A 15,857-nucleotide genomic window follows, 5' to 3' on the forward strand; every position below is an offset into this window, starting at 1 on the left:
CAGCCTACCAACTTTTATTGATGGCGACGAGAAACATAGCGGAACAATTTATGACCTAATTTTTCCTATATAGCAGTCTTGCTTTCTTATGATGTCTGTGCCAACATTGGGGACAAGACATATATAGTCAGTAAAGTGACTCTGTGCAACTCTATGCACACGATGACTGCCGTGTCGCCAAGGTAGCAAGCAATGGCAATAATGAGCCTGACATTAACCGAGGTGCATAGATTTCATTAAAACTATAGTTGAGAGCACTAAGGTAGTTTTAAAAATACAATCAACAAACTAACAGAGGCGATATCTATCACAGATACCAGCAACAGCTTTTGTTGGCAGTGTCGCTCCAAGCATAGCAGCAGCGTTGGTTATGCAATTTCTTTCTCAAAAAATTTTAAAAGATTATCAAGCAAGGATAAACAATAAAAGCTGCTGTAATTTATTGAAAGAACCAAAATTTTGCTGCCTTGAGTTGATATGAATAAAAATAACTCTGTCTGACCCTAGAGCACAGTCATGAAATGCAGTATATTTGCTCCACACATCTGCCATGTTAACCGCAACAAGAGAACATTGTGCAAATCTACCATCTACTCAGACCAGACTTTCTTCGATAATTTAAAATATAAGTTTATACCTAAATCAGGAGTTCTGCCGTCGTTATTGCCAGCATGTGTCGTGATCTACCAGAATTAGCCAACATTTTTATACTCGTCTCCAACAGTAGACTGTCCCTCTAAGATGCGATTTTGGCGCACGCTGCAGAGTAGGTCTTTAGATGCAATTTGGCAGAAATGGTGCCGTGTTGCCATCATCGCATGTGCAAAGAACTATACCCACCAATAGCATTCCCATCTGACTGGTCCTGTCTGTCCCGGAGTGCTGGTAGCTCAGGGCTCCTGTGTGCGATGATTGCCGCTTGTGCCTGGAACCACAAAGACATATTGAAAAGGTAAGGAGAAATGTTCACATGCAGGAACGTGAAGCATAGAAGCCCATGTTCTGGATGATGGCTAGATTGCCGATTCATGGCTAATTCAGACTGCGACTAGCAGTTTTGTGGTAAACATAACCAGCCACACACCTATGCAACAATTAAGGGGCCCACAATCTTTGCACACGGAATCACCTGACTTGGGCAATGACAAGACCACTACCCCTTCAACATGTTTTCATTGTCACCCTCCCTTCTTTATCGCCCTATTTTCATCCTTTGCCATGCTCTTCGCTTTGTAATACGTCTGCCGGTTACACCGACAACACTGACAACGTGTAAGCCAGGAACGGGCGTCTAAGAGCTGCATTCTAAAACAATCTCAAACGCTCCTGAGCTATGTACCTCACTGAAGATCAGCACGATAGCCCGACGGCAGCCACTACCACCTCGGTCACTATTATAGAGCTGTAATTAGTAAGGATTCGATAGGATGAAGCTGACTACAAAGACTGAAAAATTATAAGCCCCCGAACAAGCATCACAGAAGCAGTGAACAAAAAGAATCTAGCCACCTTTGCCAATCGTGCACGCTGAAGAAGCCAAACCTGCTACCGAAGCCAGTCACACACACACATCCCACCCCAACTTCATGCGCCTGTGTCAAGTGTGTCTCGGCCAATCAAGGCGCTCTGGCTACCAAACGACTCAAGCAGCCGAATGCAGCGTTACGTTTCATGTTTTTTGATCGCCTCATTTACTTGTGCCTTTGCTCAATTAAAAGCACCATTGCAGCCATCGGATTACCACCGGTAATCGTATACAGAACAATTATAAGAATCCGAAAATACACATCTTCATTTGAAAAAGAAAAAAATGGGTGCAAACTTGGTAACTTAAGCCACGCATTTGTAATAATATAACGTGCCCCGCACAGCAACGCTCATGAAACAACCGACAAGAGCGCGTCTGGTTTCAGCCTTCAGAGGAGGCAGCGCACATGCAAACTTCGCGTAGCGCTAGAGGAGGCTTGCGGGCCATGAAAACGGTCTTTCGATGAAACTTTTTTCAACTTTGCAGCTTCTTAACTTATGGAGTGGCGTGAGCAGGAAAGCCCACCGTGCTCTCCTGCTGCATGCTCCCGCCATTCTCGCAGATGCCCACACACTCGTGCCCTTAGGGCATCCTGTAGATGGAAGCCCTTCTTTAGACAGCACTCACATTTAATTAGCTAGCTGGGCCGTTGTTTATAACAGTTGTAATAATTAAATAACTTGTGAGTGTTTACAGATTGCTGCCTTTTTCAAACACCAACACGACCACGATAGATAAGCGACGGCGCCAACCAGACAATCCAAAACTATACCGAGGGAAGGTCGCATGTCGATCCAGCAGGGCATGCATTTCCCTTGCTTCCTCTCTTTACTTACCCTAGGAGAACCAAGCTAAAAGAAATATAGTTGAATAAAGTGGCTACTTGGGTTTGTTGGTAACACATGACATGCTAAATAGTGCAACACCGCACAAGGAAAAGCGCTTGTGTGAGTTCTTTCTCGTCCTTGTGTGGTGTTGCACTATTTTGTATGTCAAGATAAAAGAAGCACACACGTCTTCACACAGGATGAATTCGACAGGAATAAATGACACGATCACCTGCCTGCTTTACCGAATGGCACACCAATAACATGGCCACCGCTGTTATTTATTACCAGCTTCAGACTTCTTAAATAATGCTTTCATTCGAGCCGCGAATGAAACTTTAGGGAAATTTATGTCAATCAGAGTGCTTTGTAGAACAGTACACGTCCTCCAATACTCAAGTGATGCCACATGGCTACCCGGGCCGCCAAGAGTTTCCCAGGCTTCCATAGAAAAGTTTTCTCGCCTTAAGATGTACACGTTAAAGATAAGAACTTTTCTCCACAGACACTAATGACAGAAATTTACAACACTCTCTACAGCGGTTGGCTCTCCAGTTTGGCGTAACCCGGTTTAGAGACTACGTGTCTTTAAACCAGGTTCCAAGAACATGTAGGTGCTTTCAGTCCTCTTCCGAAGGGGCAGCCTGACAAGGAGCATGTTAAGGTGCCCGGGTACATACTATACACCGAGACTGTGGAGAGGACTCTTATTAATGCCAAAGAGTGGGCGAGCTTTACCATCCGGGAACTTATGTTGCAGCAAGTCCGGGAATGGATCTTGCAGGGCTGGCTGACATACCTAGCACAGACAGAGGGGCGTTTCCAGCCGCATTTTCAGCAAAAGAGCGAGATGACCGTAAGTCAAGACCTGATATACTGAAGGCATAGAGTAGTGCCGCCGCTGCCCACAGCAGGTCTTCTAAGATTGCTGCATGAAATGGACCCAGGAATGGCTGCAATAAAAAATCTGGCACGAACTATATTCTCATACCAGAGAACAGATGCCAATATTAAGAAGCGACAGCCCTAATCTATGACCTGTATGCAAGCCAGTGCGATGCCTCCAGCACAGACACCAGTACAGGCATGGGCAGTATCGAAGATACATGTATCTTCGATACTATCTTTTGATACATTTTGTGTACCGGTATTAGGTATCACATGCGGAAAATGAAAGTATAGGAGTACCGGTATCAAAACTAAATTTTAGTGTACTGTGTATTTTAACAATACTCAATACTAAAAAGAAAAAAAGTGTGCCTCATATTTTAAGGCTGCTGAGAATCAGACTTTGCATTGGTGAAGCTCGCTCATGTGTTAGTTCACTGAAAAAGGAATGGAGTAGAATTAGGAAGAGACTATGCCAATGCCATTGGCCTGGTCAGTCTTATGTCTTCCTACATTCCTTGTTTGACAAACAGGCGACATATATGTTGCGCTTCTGCACACTGGGTGACAGAAAGGATGAAGAGACAGGCTCACTATTGTTATAAAAATAACACCCCTTCACCCCTCTTTCAAGTTGCGGTGGTTACCAGCAGATATGGAAGACTTATCTGCTATTACACTCCAGAATTTGCAAAACATGTGTTGTTAACTTTGTCCGCACAATAAAGGTCATGCACTCTTCCATATGCAGGTCAATAGGGTCATCAGTGCCGGCAGCGTCAAATGCATCAGCCAACGCATTCTCAAGAGGCACTAGTAAAACTTGAGTTCTTAACTCTACCTCCAGGATTCTAAAGTTGATGCGGCTATGCTCCGCTCTTATCCATTGATAAAAGGCACCTTCATAAAGTATGACACAACGACATGCTTGGCTGCTCCTGCATACAGAGGTTTTTAGTCATTTGGTTCGCTTATAGCACGGCTACATTATGGGACTCTTAGAGACCAGCGGTTTGAGCAAATGCTGTTACTTTATACCCTAAAGTAAACGTAACAACTAAATAACAGAAATTAGCAAGATATGTTCTGCCTAATAAAAACTTTCAGCCACTTTATTTATTTTTTGTTCTTTTCCTTTTATAAAAAAAACGTCTGTTAAACACAGTGCTTGGAAAACAACTGTTCGACGTTCTCAATTGCACGAAGCTTGCACCTTTTAGTATAGGGCAAAGGCACAGGCAAACTGGCAAATATTGCAGTAACAAACGAAAAGTATCAGGAAAGTTTATTTGCATGCAGTCAAGTGCTCACAGACCGATTCGCAAAAAGATAATTAGCTTAAAACAAAAATTTTGCAAGGCTTTTAAGGGATGTGATCATTTCAACATCACCATGGTGTAAGTCCAGTGCTAAAGTTTTAACGAAACCAGTTGCACCGACAGCAGAGTTCAAAGAAATTGGATCTTAAAAAAGTCCACGTGGCCAGACTCTGTTAAACTTTTCCAAAAACATTGCGATATACCTAATACACTAAAGATGCCAGAAATCATGGATAAATTCTCAGCTAATCATAATCATATTACCGGCTTTTAATAGCTGTATTTTACTGGTACTCACCTATGGGGCGGAAACGTGGAGGCTAAACATAAAGGGTACAATTTAAGGACAGTGCAGCAAGCTATGGAAAGAAATAGGATTGGTATAATGTTAAGAGACAGGAAGAGGGCAGAGTGCACCATGGGTCAGGGATCAAACACGTGTTAATGATATCCTAGTCGAAATCAAGGAGAAGAAATGGGCTCGGGCAGGGCATGTAAAGTGAAGGCAAGATAACCGATGGCCCTTTGGGTAGCAGACTGGATTCCAAGGGAAGAGAAGTGTAGCTGGGGGCGGCAGAAAGTTAGGTGGGCAGATGAGATAAGTCTACAGGGATAGGGTGGCCGTACCTGGCACAGGACAGGGTTAATTGGAGATATATGGAAGAGGCCTTTGTCCTGCAGTGGGCTTAGCCAGGCTGATGATGGTTATTATTATATTTCTGTGATGTATTGAAGTATCAACAATACAGTATTGAGAATCTGCATTGGAAATGAATTCTGCCTCCGTACCTTGTATCAGTATCAGAAATACAATTTTTGATGGTATCGGGCGTCGGTATTGAAGATACTTTTTGAAGCGAAAGCTTCACTACCCTAGGTAAAGCAGATTTCGCCATGCGTTGGCAGTTGACCTTCAAGTGAGCCAGAGGTCAAGTGTGGCTATAGGCCGTATCATATGTGGTACACTACGGTGTCGCACCACTTGACCTTCTGGTATGCCAGTAGAGGGCGGTAGACTAGGCCGCAGCGTTCATTGGGTGACCAACCTCTCACGATTAACCATTAATTTAACTGCCACCTGCCAGGGTGGGCGCTGCCTATCCAGTGTGTGGAATGCACTCAACGTTACAGACGCCAAGCCCCGTCTACTTGCCCAATACACCACAGCTTTCGCTCTCTAACCAAGTTCAGCAGTAGTTAAACCGCAGCTAATTTTTTAAAGTATCGTACCCAATGCAGCACCAGTACCATGGCCAAAAACAGCTTAGAAATGGTCTCAAGTCCATGTGGGTTACGCATGCCCTATTGAGAGACATGTGCTGCTCGTGGTGATTAATAGTGAGACCAAGTGTATAGAGGCCATACCTATAAGTGGCACATCAGAAGCCACCATTGAAGTGTTAAAGAGCCGTATTTGCCAGGACTGGACTGCCACATATGCTAATCTAAGATCACGGACCAAAATTTGTGTTGGCAGTGTTTAGAATTTCACGGAAAGGAACAAGGTCAAGCATGTGATAATCACGCCTTACCATTAGCAATTGAATGGCCTGGCAGAACAAGCAGTCTGTACAGTCAAAGAAGGCCTTCACAACTCGCTTAAAATGATTTATATGTCGCCACCGATGGACACCAGTCAAGGCTGTTAAGTCACTCTTAGAGCTGCTGTTCGGCCACCAGCTAACCACGCTGGACTGTCTGTCTGCTCCTTTAGTCCTGTCTTTTTTGCGCTGTACCTTTTCCTGCGAAATGCACCGTCTAGCCCAGACTAACACCCTTTTGCTGGACAGCTGCTTTCAGAGTTTCGGCACCCAGGAGTGACCTAAAGCACTCTTGCCTACCACGGCAGCCTGAGTAGCTAATACATTTTTACCATCTACTCATGTGGCTGCCTGGACTCATCTCAAGCACACAAGGAGCTCAGATGGCGACTGTGCCCTCTTTAAAAAGAGGAAAGATGTCGTCACGGAAACAACTGGGGCCGCACACCCCTAAGGAGCCTGACGATAAACCATAAGCTTCTCCAACAGCAACCAACTCTGCGAAGCAGGCCCCACCCAAACCAGCCAGCGTCGTGAACTCTACCCAGGCGGGTAGAGTGAGCCGCAGCCACTTTACTGGTCAACCAGGGAGCGACGTCCTCTGAAATACTGACAACTACAGCACAGTAGCAACACGGACAAGAAAGACAGAAGCAAACACAGGTGCCGAATGTTCAACAGGTCGTCATGTGGAATTGAATAGTAAAGGTCTTTAACACCCACAGAAAAAGCCAGGAAACTGTCACTGTGCCTGTCTTTTAGACAGTCAATTAATAACGGTGACAATAAGTTGTGCTTAAATTTATTTTTTAGTGCCAAAACTTACAAGCCTAACTGCCCCCTACGGGGAACCATTCACACAGTTCTGGCAACTTTACATGCATACCCATGCACACAAGACGGAGAACCACTGGAGTGAATAATTGCAGGAGACATTCAGAATGCAGCTATATTAAATAGTAAGCACAAATCCTGGCAGAATTGGCACCTGCACTTTGCCAAACAGCAATATTAACCAATTACTCAAAACAACAAATTTAAATATTTAAACTAACTTAGAGGAGACAGTGAAAGCAGCTTCACTTATCAAAATGAGATGTAGCAGCTGAAGGGGGATTGCAGATGTGGAGATGTATTAAGCACTTCCTCATGTACTGGACTTGTTTGAAGGTGCACGTTTATATCCCTCGTTCTGTCATCTGCTTGCCATCCTTGTTAGCCGAGTTTGTAGAGTAACTGCCTCAGACACGCAGTGATGCCTGGTTTGATCCCCAGACTAGGACAAATTTTTGCACCAGCTTCTGTGTGCAATGCAGCGGTGGCATAGAGGTAGAACATCAGTCTCGTGTACAAGAGGACCGGAGTTTGCATAACCAGGTCTGCGGTGCAGACTGATTGCGGCGACCAGAACTGACAACGCACTCCCTCACCTAAACAGGATTAACCCTCGGCCCCGAGTTCCCAGTGGCAGCGGAGAAACTGACCAAGGTGGCAGTCACACCTGTGGCGCAGCAGAGGGTGCTAAGAATCTCTGGCTCTGGACAGGCCGCAATGGAAACTGCACCTGGCAACATTTAACATTAAAACCTTAACCCGTGAAGTTAGTCTAGCATTGGTGCTCGAGGAAGTGGCGGGTATTAAATGGGATGTCATAGGGCTTAGTGAGGCTAAGAGAACAGATGAATCGTATGCAGTGATAATGGGCGAGCATGTACTATGCTATCGTGGATTAGCAGACAGACGAGAACTAGGTGTAGGGTTCCTTATCAATCAGGATATAGCTGACAACATAGAGGAATTCTATAGTACTAACAAGAGGGCGGCAGTTATCATAATTAATCTTACGAAGACGTACAAACTGAAGGTCGTACAGGCCTATGCACCTACATCCAGCATGATGACGAGACCGTCAAAAGCTTCTGTGAAGATGTAGAATCGGCAATGAGTAAAGTAAAAACATAGTAGACTGCACTGATGGGCAACTTCATTGTTACGGTAGGCAAGCAGAACAGAGCCCAGGCAGTGGGAAACTATGGCATAGATAGGCTCTAGGAATGGCAGGGGGGAGTAATTAGCAGAGTTCGCACAGATAAATTATTTACGGATCATGAATACCTTCTTCTGTAAATAAGAGAACAGGAAGTGGACGTGGAAAAGCCCCAATGATGAGACTAATGATGAAATAGACTACATGCTATGTGCTCACCCTGGCATCGTGCAGGATGTGAGGTCCAAGGTGCGTTGTAGCAACTATAGGATGGTAAGGTCTTGAATTAGCCTAGACTTGAAGAGGGGATGGAAGAAACTAGGGAAGCGGAAGCCCATTAAAGAGTTAGCGGCAAGAGGGAAAGGAGAATAATTCAATATCTCGCTGCAGAACAGCTATTTGGCTTTAACTGAGGACTATGACCTTAATGTTCAAGTAATGAACAATAACCTCAATAATATCATTACGGAGTGTGCAGTAGAAGTAGATGGTAGGATGGTTTGACAGGATAATGGCAAGCTCTCTCAAGAGACGAGAGATCTGATTAAGAAATGCCAAAGCATGAAAGCATCTAACTGCACAGACAGAATAGAACTGGCAGAGCTATCAAAGCTAATCAATAAGCACAAGGTAACCGACATAAAGAAGTTTAATGCGGAGAGAATCGCGCATGCTCTAAAGTATGGAGGTAGCCTAAAAGTTGTGAAGAGGAAACTAGGCATCCATGGTTTTTGTGTCGTCGAAGAGTAATTAATTAATAGCAATTCATCAACCAAATGTTTCCCACAGAAGATCTCATCACGCACTATCTAACATAATCAAACGTTTGCACATTTAGCTTCACAGAATGGCAATTTGTGCAGAGAAAGTTTGGCTGACACGAAACACGGGACATACACGGGGCTATTGTGATGTCAAAGTGTAATTTTTGCATTTAATTATTTCACTAATTAAAATTCACCAACCAAAATTTTCCCACAGCAAGATCTCATCACGCACTACCTAACACAATCAAAGTTTGCACATATATCTTTACAGAACGACACAGTCATGCAGAGAAGCTATGTCAACGTCCGTGGCTATTGTGATGTCGAAGTGTAATTTTTGCATCTAGCTAATTACCTATTTTCACCACATAGACCACATTTTTCCCACAGCGAGATCTCATCACACACTATCTAACACAACCAAACTTTTGCACATTTATCTGCACAGGTAATGACGTAATCGTACGGGGAAAGTTCTCGGGACATAGCCACCTAATGCTTTCACATTAATAAACCATATCCATATTATCAATCAGGTGATAGAGAAATGCGCAGAATATAACCAACGCCTATAAATAGCCTTCTTAGATTACGAGAAACTATTTGACTCAGTCAAAACCTCAGTAGCCAGTGCTGATTAAGGGTGTAGAGGAGCCTTATATAAAAATACTGGAAGCTATCTATAATGGCTGCATAGCCACCATAGTCTTCCACAAACTCATCAATAAAATTCTTAAATGAAAGGGTGTCAGACAAGCAGGCTATTCATGCCTCTTTACAAGAGGTATCCAGAGACCTGGATTGGGAACAGATGGGCACAAGAGTTAATGGAGAATACTTTAATATCTGCGATTCACTGAAGGCATTGCCTTGCTAAGTCCCTCCGGAGATGAACTGCAAAGCACAATCAATGACTTAGACTGGCAAGCAGAATGGTGGGCCTAAAAATTAATATGCCGAAAACCAAAGTAAAGTTCAACAGTCTCAAAAGGGTGGAGCACTTCACAACTGGTAGCGAGATGCTGGAAGAGGTAAGGGAATACATCTACTCAGGGATCACGAGAGTGAAATAACTAGAAGAATAAGAATGGGGTGGAGCGCATTTGGCAGGTTTTCTCATCATCATCATTTATTTACCCTCAGATCATGAATGGCAGCTTACCAGTATCCCTCAAGAGAAAAGCATATAACAGCTGTATCTTGCCAATACTCACCTATGGGTCAAAAACGTGGAGGCTAACGAAAAGGGTTCAACTTAAATTGAGGGCAACACAGTGAGCTATAGAAAGGAAAATGATAGGCGTAACATTCAGAGACACAAAGAGGGCAGAGTGGGTCGGGGAACAAACATCCTAGTCGAAATAGAGAGGACGAAATGGGCGTGGAAAGGCAAAGGCAAGATAACAGATGGTCGTTAAGGGTTACGGAGTGGATTCCAAGAGAAGGCAAGCAAAGCAGGGGGCAACAGAAAGTTAGATGGGTGGATGAGATTAAGAAGTTAGATAGGCTGGCTGCAATTGGCACAGGACAGGGTTAATTGGAGAGATATGGCACAGGCCTTGGCCCTGCAATGGGTGCAGTCAGGCTGATGATGCAGGTTCTGTAATAGCTACACAGCTTTCTTTTTTGTCCCCTATGGTTGCACCTGGGTAGATGGTAATAAGTGATTATTCCATTATTTTAGATTTACTCCACTTTCAGAGAATCCCTTAAATACAATGGGCATACACTGTTACCTCTTCAGAGATGCTCACGAATTTGTTCTTGTCATGCCATCTGCTAGCTGTTCAGGCTAGCTTAGTTTGTAGAGCAACTGCCTGAATGGGCAGTGGCTTCAGCTTCGATCTCCATCTTAAACTGAAAAGTCTCTGTTAAAACTGTACAGCTTCATGATGGAGTTCCCTCTGCGCTCAATGGAAGTAAGAGTGGCAACCGTCAAAATATCTTAGAATAAATGCTCTTGACAGGAGTTTTACAAAACAAATAAATTCTCAATATCACCGCATGCTTATATTTTTAATTAAAAGAGCTTCATCTCTTAACCAAGAAAAATAAATAAAATGAAAAGATACATGTTCCTCTTGACAAAAGACAGCGAGATGAGCCGCAATGGCTAATAGCTTTTATTGCCCATCCTCTTATTTCCATGTCAGCCATTCTGACACATCAGGCTTTTGATAAAAAATTTCGCATTAATTGTTTCACCTGCCCTTGGCCAAGAATTGAAATGATCCAAGTACTTGTTCTGCCACTACTGGTCAAAATAATGCATCAAATGCATAATGCAAAGGTATAAGCACCTAACTTGCCATACTGCAGTGTAACAAAGGCAGCCAAAGGCGATATGCAGTGTAGCTAGGACACAAAAAGACATCAATAACCATATTTCTTAGGGGTCTATGGACTGAGGGCTCTGCAATCAGCATACACGCAGCCGGTGCTAAAAGCTGTAGCCTATGAGTCAACAGGCAACCAAGTGTATACAAACCCTACAACAGCTGCTACGTTAATCGTTAAAATAAGGAAGCAAAACAAGTCAATAAAGGCAACAAAAACGGTTATGGTAAACAGTAAAAATCGACATTTATTGCAATGGTAAAAAGTGAGTGGCAAGAGTGTAAGAATAGGATTGGCACAAGCACAAATGAAAAAGCCCAAAAATCAGTGACGCTTGTCACGTCCGCGGTTAGATTCGTTAGCAGAAGAAGCTGGCAAAGGCTCGCTTGGCTCTGCCTGGGGAAGTGCCTCCACGCCCTGAATTGAGATCACAGGAAAGAAATAAATAAATAAAAAATTCCTCCTTAATCCTGCAGCTGCTTTGTTAACGGCTGGGGCCTCCAGACAACCCTAAGATGGTATAAACCCCCAAAAAAAGGAAGGCTGGAAACATTTTGGACTAATAAACCAAACACATACCTTTGAAAGCACCAATAAAACATGCTACTTAACAGCCCATCCCACTGAACCCACATTCTGCAGTGCATAAAGCAGGTTACAGCACGCAAGCATGCACGAATGCATAGGTACAAATACAAATGCTAGAGCACACCGTGAAAATATTGCCATCACAGAAAAAAAGGTGGGGTAAGGGCAAAACTGAAGAAGCAAATAAGGTATATGTCAACTTCACAAACTTCTCCAGGCAGTGCCATTATTTTAACAGAAAAACTATCATCCGTATCAGTATCATCCGTGTTAATACAGAACATTTTGTTTATCTTTACCTCAGCTCCTTTTATACCCCTGCCATACAGTCATTTTGAAGGCCCTCGTACCTAAAGGCTATCGACTCAAAGGCCAAATGAGCACTGCTACATGGGTGACTCCGATGGCCATCGAGTGAATAGTCTATCGAGTCAACGCTGCAGTGTGGAACAGCATACAGATCTCGAGGTAGCTCAAGCAGCTGCTGCATGCACTCTCAAATACAGAGATTGCAATAAGATGTTTGGGAATAAAATCTGAGCAGTATAATCTCTTAAAAATATGGAACTTCAAAATATACAACTTATTTTGCAGAAAAAAAGACAGGTTGGGCTACATAACACAGCAACAAGCATAACACCATTCTTGCCACGGGTACAAAAACAACCAACACCAGCTTCCTCAAAAGTGCATGAATGCTATACAGCTTGTCCAAACAACAAATTAATTTCAAGAATGATCAGTATTATTGCAGCAAATAAGCATATTGTATTTAACCTTCTCAGGTTAAACTTGTAGGCTGATTGCTTGCATGCTTGCAAGGCTATTATTGGCAGTGACGATGGTGCCACAATACATTGGTGCGAGAGGATGGAATCTCTTCACAGCAATCGAGTTTGCCGCATAGCAGGCGCACAATTCCTTCGCATTCGCAATAGAAAATCTCTAAGCCTCTTCATTGAATAGCCTTTGAAAGTGCCCGTGTGACAGGAGTATCGTTGCTTAGAAATGCTGCAGTGAGCAACACTAACATAAAATAATAAATATATCAACCTTGTCAAACAGCAACTAGCAGGGGAAGAGCTTATATGCTAAATTTCGCTACCACAGTGTACGATGGCACAAGTTATTATACTTCTCAATATGCACAATGCAACTAATAGACAAAAAAAGTATTCCCGTAACTTAACAGTCCCCCTATAAAATAAGTGAAACAGTTTGCTGGGCTAGTTGGCGCATATTTCTGGGTGAAAACTTATTGCAACATCAGACAAGCAGAAGGGAGCACTTTGTCATGTGTGTCTTCCATGTGCTTGCATTGAGTCCCGCTAACTTATCAGCCAGAAAAATGCCCTTGCAGCTCATCAAGATATCAACGTTGAGGAGTATATATAATTTCCAAGACACAACATTGCAAGATAGTTATGCTGATGCCCCAGACATAATGACGACATTATAATGAAGACATGAGGGCCAACTTTGTCCAATTTTGTTCTTAACTTCATTGCCCTTTTGGGCCTCTGAAAACATTCATATGGGAGCAAAATAGGTATTTATTGCCGCGAAATATAAAGTTGAAAATGGAACATTTTTTTCCCATCACTCGTATACAACTCACAACTCGGATGATAACAATCAGACCATTTTGGACTCCATGACATGTGGCTAGAAGTGGATGACATTGTAGTCTAGCCTCAGAGATGTGCATTTAAAAAAATGAAAGCACTGACATCATAGCAGTGTCCTTGTGAAAACGGCCACTGGGAGCAATACTTTCATTTTTTGCCCTCTGTAGCTTATAAAAGCACTGTTTTCAGTAAAAGTACCACATTTACTCACATAGTGAACGCACTCCTTGCTTTCGTTGTAGAAATATTATTTTTCCCCCTCAAGTACTAAAATCACCCCATTGTTTAGCCACGCAGTGTACCAATGATGATGTGAATGCTAGAAGACACCCTTTCATGAATGGCACAACATCTACACAATATAAAGCTCCATATGCCAAATGTCAAGATTGCTTTACCTAGCCCTATGGGAAGAACAGCCAAGAATGTTCCACAAAGAATCTGAGAAAAAAAGAAGCCACATCTAATGACAAAGGCTTTCTTAGCTTGATCTGCCACATTAAGGATTGTAGCAACTTGTGGTTGGGCTTCGTGCTGAATACTGCAAGGTATGCTAGAGTGATCTCGAGCTGTGCCCTTTTTGGATGGAGCAGTGGGCAGCTACGCCAGTTATACGAGTGAGTTTAAGATAAAAGTTGCTTACGGCGCTCTCGAGCCAAGAAGCCGCATTGAAGAGTGCATTTTGATTTATTAAGGTGTAAGCCTTACTTGCCCCACTAAGCGAAAACCCATCTCTCTCTGTCTGTCTGTCTCTCTCTCTGTGTGTGTGTGTGTGCGCGCGTGCATGTGTGTGTGCGCGCGCCCTCATGCAACCTGCCAGATGGCAGTTAAATTAATGATTGGTTGCGCGAGGGTGCTCATGAAGAGCAACCTGGTTCGCGCATTGTCCAACCGATGGCAGCAGCTGCCATCCCAGCGCAGTCGCCTGCTGCTTAACTGCCACCTGTTAGTTAAATTAGTGACTGGTCATGAGAGGCTGCTCGGGAAGCACATCTTGGGTCGCACACAAACCCCACAGGTGGCAGCACCAGCCATCACAAGGCAGTGGTGCATCCCTTAACTGCTGCACCATTGCGCAAGGAGTTGTATGATTACCAGGTACTTATGAATGTAAAGTTTAGAATGACTTCACACAGACGGTTGGTGCATCTTAATGCAACCTGATACGACAGCTGGTGGGGGAGTGGGGCGCAGGCCGTGGTAGGGCGGCGAGTGCCTTCACGAAGTTAGCGCACAGATCAGAAGGGGCATGGTGGCGTCGGGGTGGCGGCTACGTAGAGTCATGTAGAGTTAGAACTGCTAGCTGCATGGCATCGGGTTACATCACGCCGCAGCACGCGGTGATTGCATTGACAAAGTGAGCAGGTGGGCTTACGAATTCTCACATGTAAGCAGTCTTGAGTATCTCTGCTGACTTTTTGAAGGTGAGTTGTACCGGATAAAGCATTTATTCCACCAGTCTAATTTTTGCCCCATTTTGCCACTTCAAACTGTTTATGAATATTTTGCCCCTCATAATGAGTGCACCCCTGAATGTTGAGAGAGCTTTAGGAAAAAAAAAAAAAAGTGTGTTAATTATGCAAGTAAATACAGCAACCTTTTTGTCATTAGAATGCGGTAGTAAATCAACATAGACCAACTTCAGCTTGACCTCAGTATCCCTTCAACACGCAAGGTGTTTTGTGAAACACAAAGCAATACATGTTAGAAAATGGTATGCACTCTGCAACAATAGAATTGATGCAGTATTACTGGCACCTATCTAACACACCTAGAGATAGGTGTTGGTCCTATGTTTTAGGGGAATCCCCCAAGGTGGAGTATATTTGTAATGACTCCCTTATACACCTACAGATATTTTTACTCATTATTAGATTATTAATTAACATTGCCTGTTGAACTTTTTAGCAAATGAAAATATGCACTCAATTTCAAATGGAAAGCGGTTGGGGCTAATGCTATATTACTGCAAGAGTTTCACTACTGCAATATAAACCTTTATTTGGCAGGAAACTAGTGTGCATTATGATCCATAGCGCAGCAACAAAACAGGGGACACACACAAGCCGTAAGAAGGCGCGTGAGGCAGTTGATTCAGTTTTTAATCAGCAGCAAAGCGTGTCTTTGGGAAAGGTAAAAGCACAAGCAAAAAGGTTATGTTTACAACTTGAATTGTCTAGGCTTGCGCTTGCAGTCCAAAAGGCGGATAAACTCGGTCTCGAGATGTTTTTTTTTCAGTGAAGACGCACAAGCCTGAAGCATCGTTCCGCGTCATCGTATCTGAACGAGGCACGTGGCAGAAGGAGGTAGGGCTATTTCTGCCACGACATCTCAAACTTTTGAGCGTTGATGATCCTTTTCTGATTAGAAGCTCAGAACAAGTGGTTTTGTTTCTAAAAGAACTTGAAGAGCAAGATGTGGAATTTTTTTCAATAGATGTGAAGAAT

General features: G+C 43.4%; 1 protein-coding gene across 2 annotated transcripts in view; it reads right to left on the minus strand.

Moving 5' to 3' along the window:
- Positions 1 to 15,857, minus strand: part of LOC144112906 (receptor expression-enhancing protein 1-like) — a 35,769-nt gene that overhangs the window by 9,529 nt on the left and 10,383 nt on the right. For both annotated transcript variants that reach the window (XM_077645724.1, XM_077645723.1), the window contains exon 6: positions 841 to 925. In XM_077645724.1, coding sequence (XP_077501850.1) covers positions 841 to 925 — 85 coding nt within the window. The remainder of the gene's footprint in view (positions 1 to 840; positions 926 to 15,857) is intronic.

This window comes from Amblyomma americanum, chromosome 1, assembly GCF_052857255.1.
Source record: "Amblyomma americanum isolate KBUSLIRL-KWMA chromosome 1, ASM5285725v1, whole genome shotgun sequence".
Lineage (NCBI taxonomy): Eukaryota > Metazoa > Arthropoda > Arachnida > Ixodida > Ixodidae > Amblyomma > Amblyomma americanum.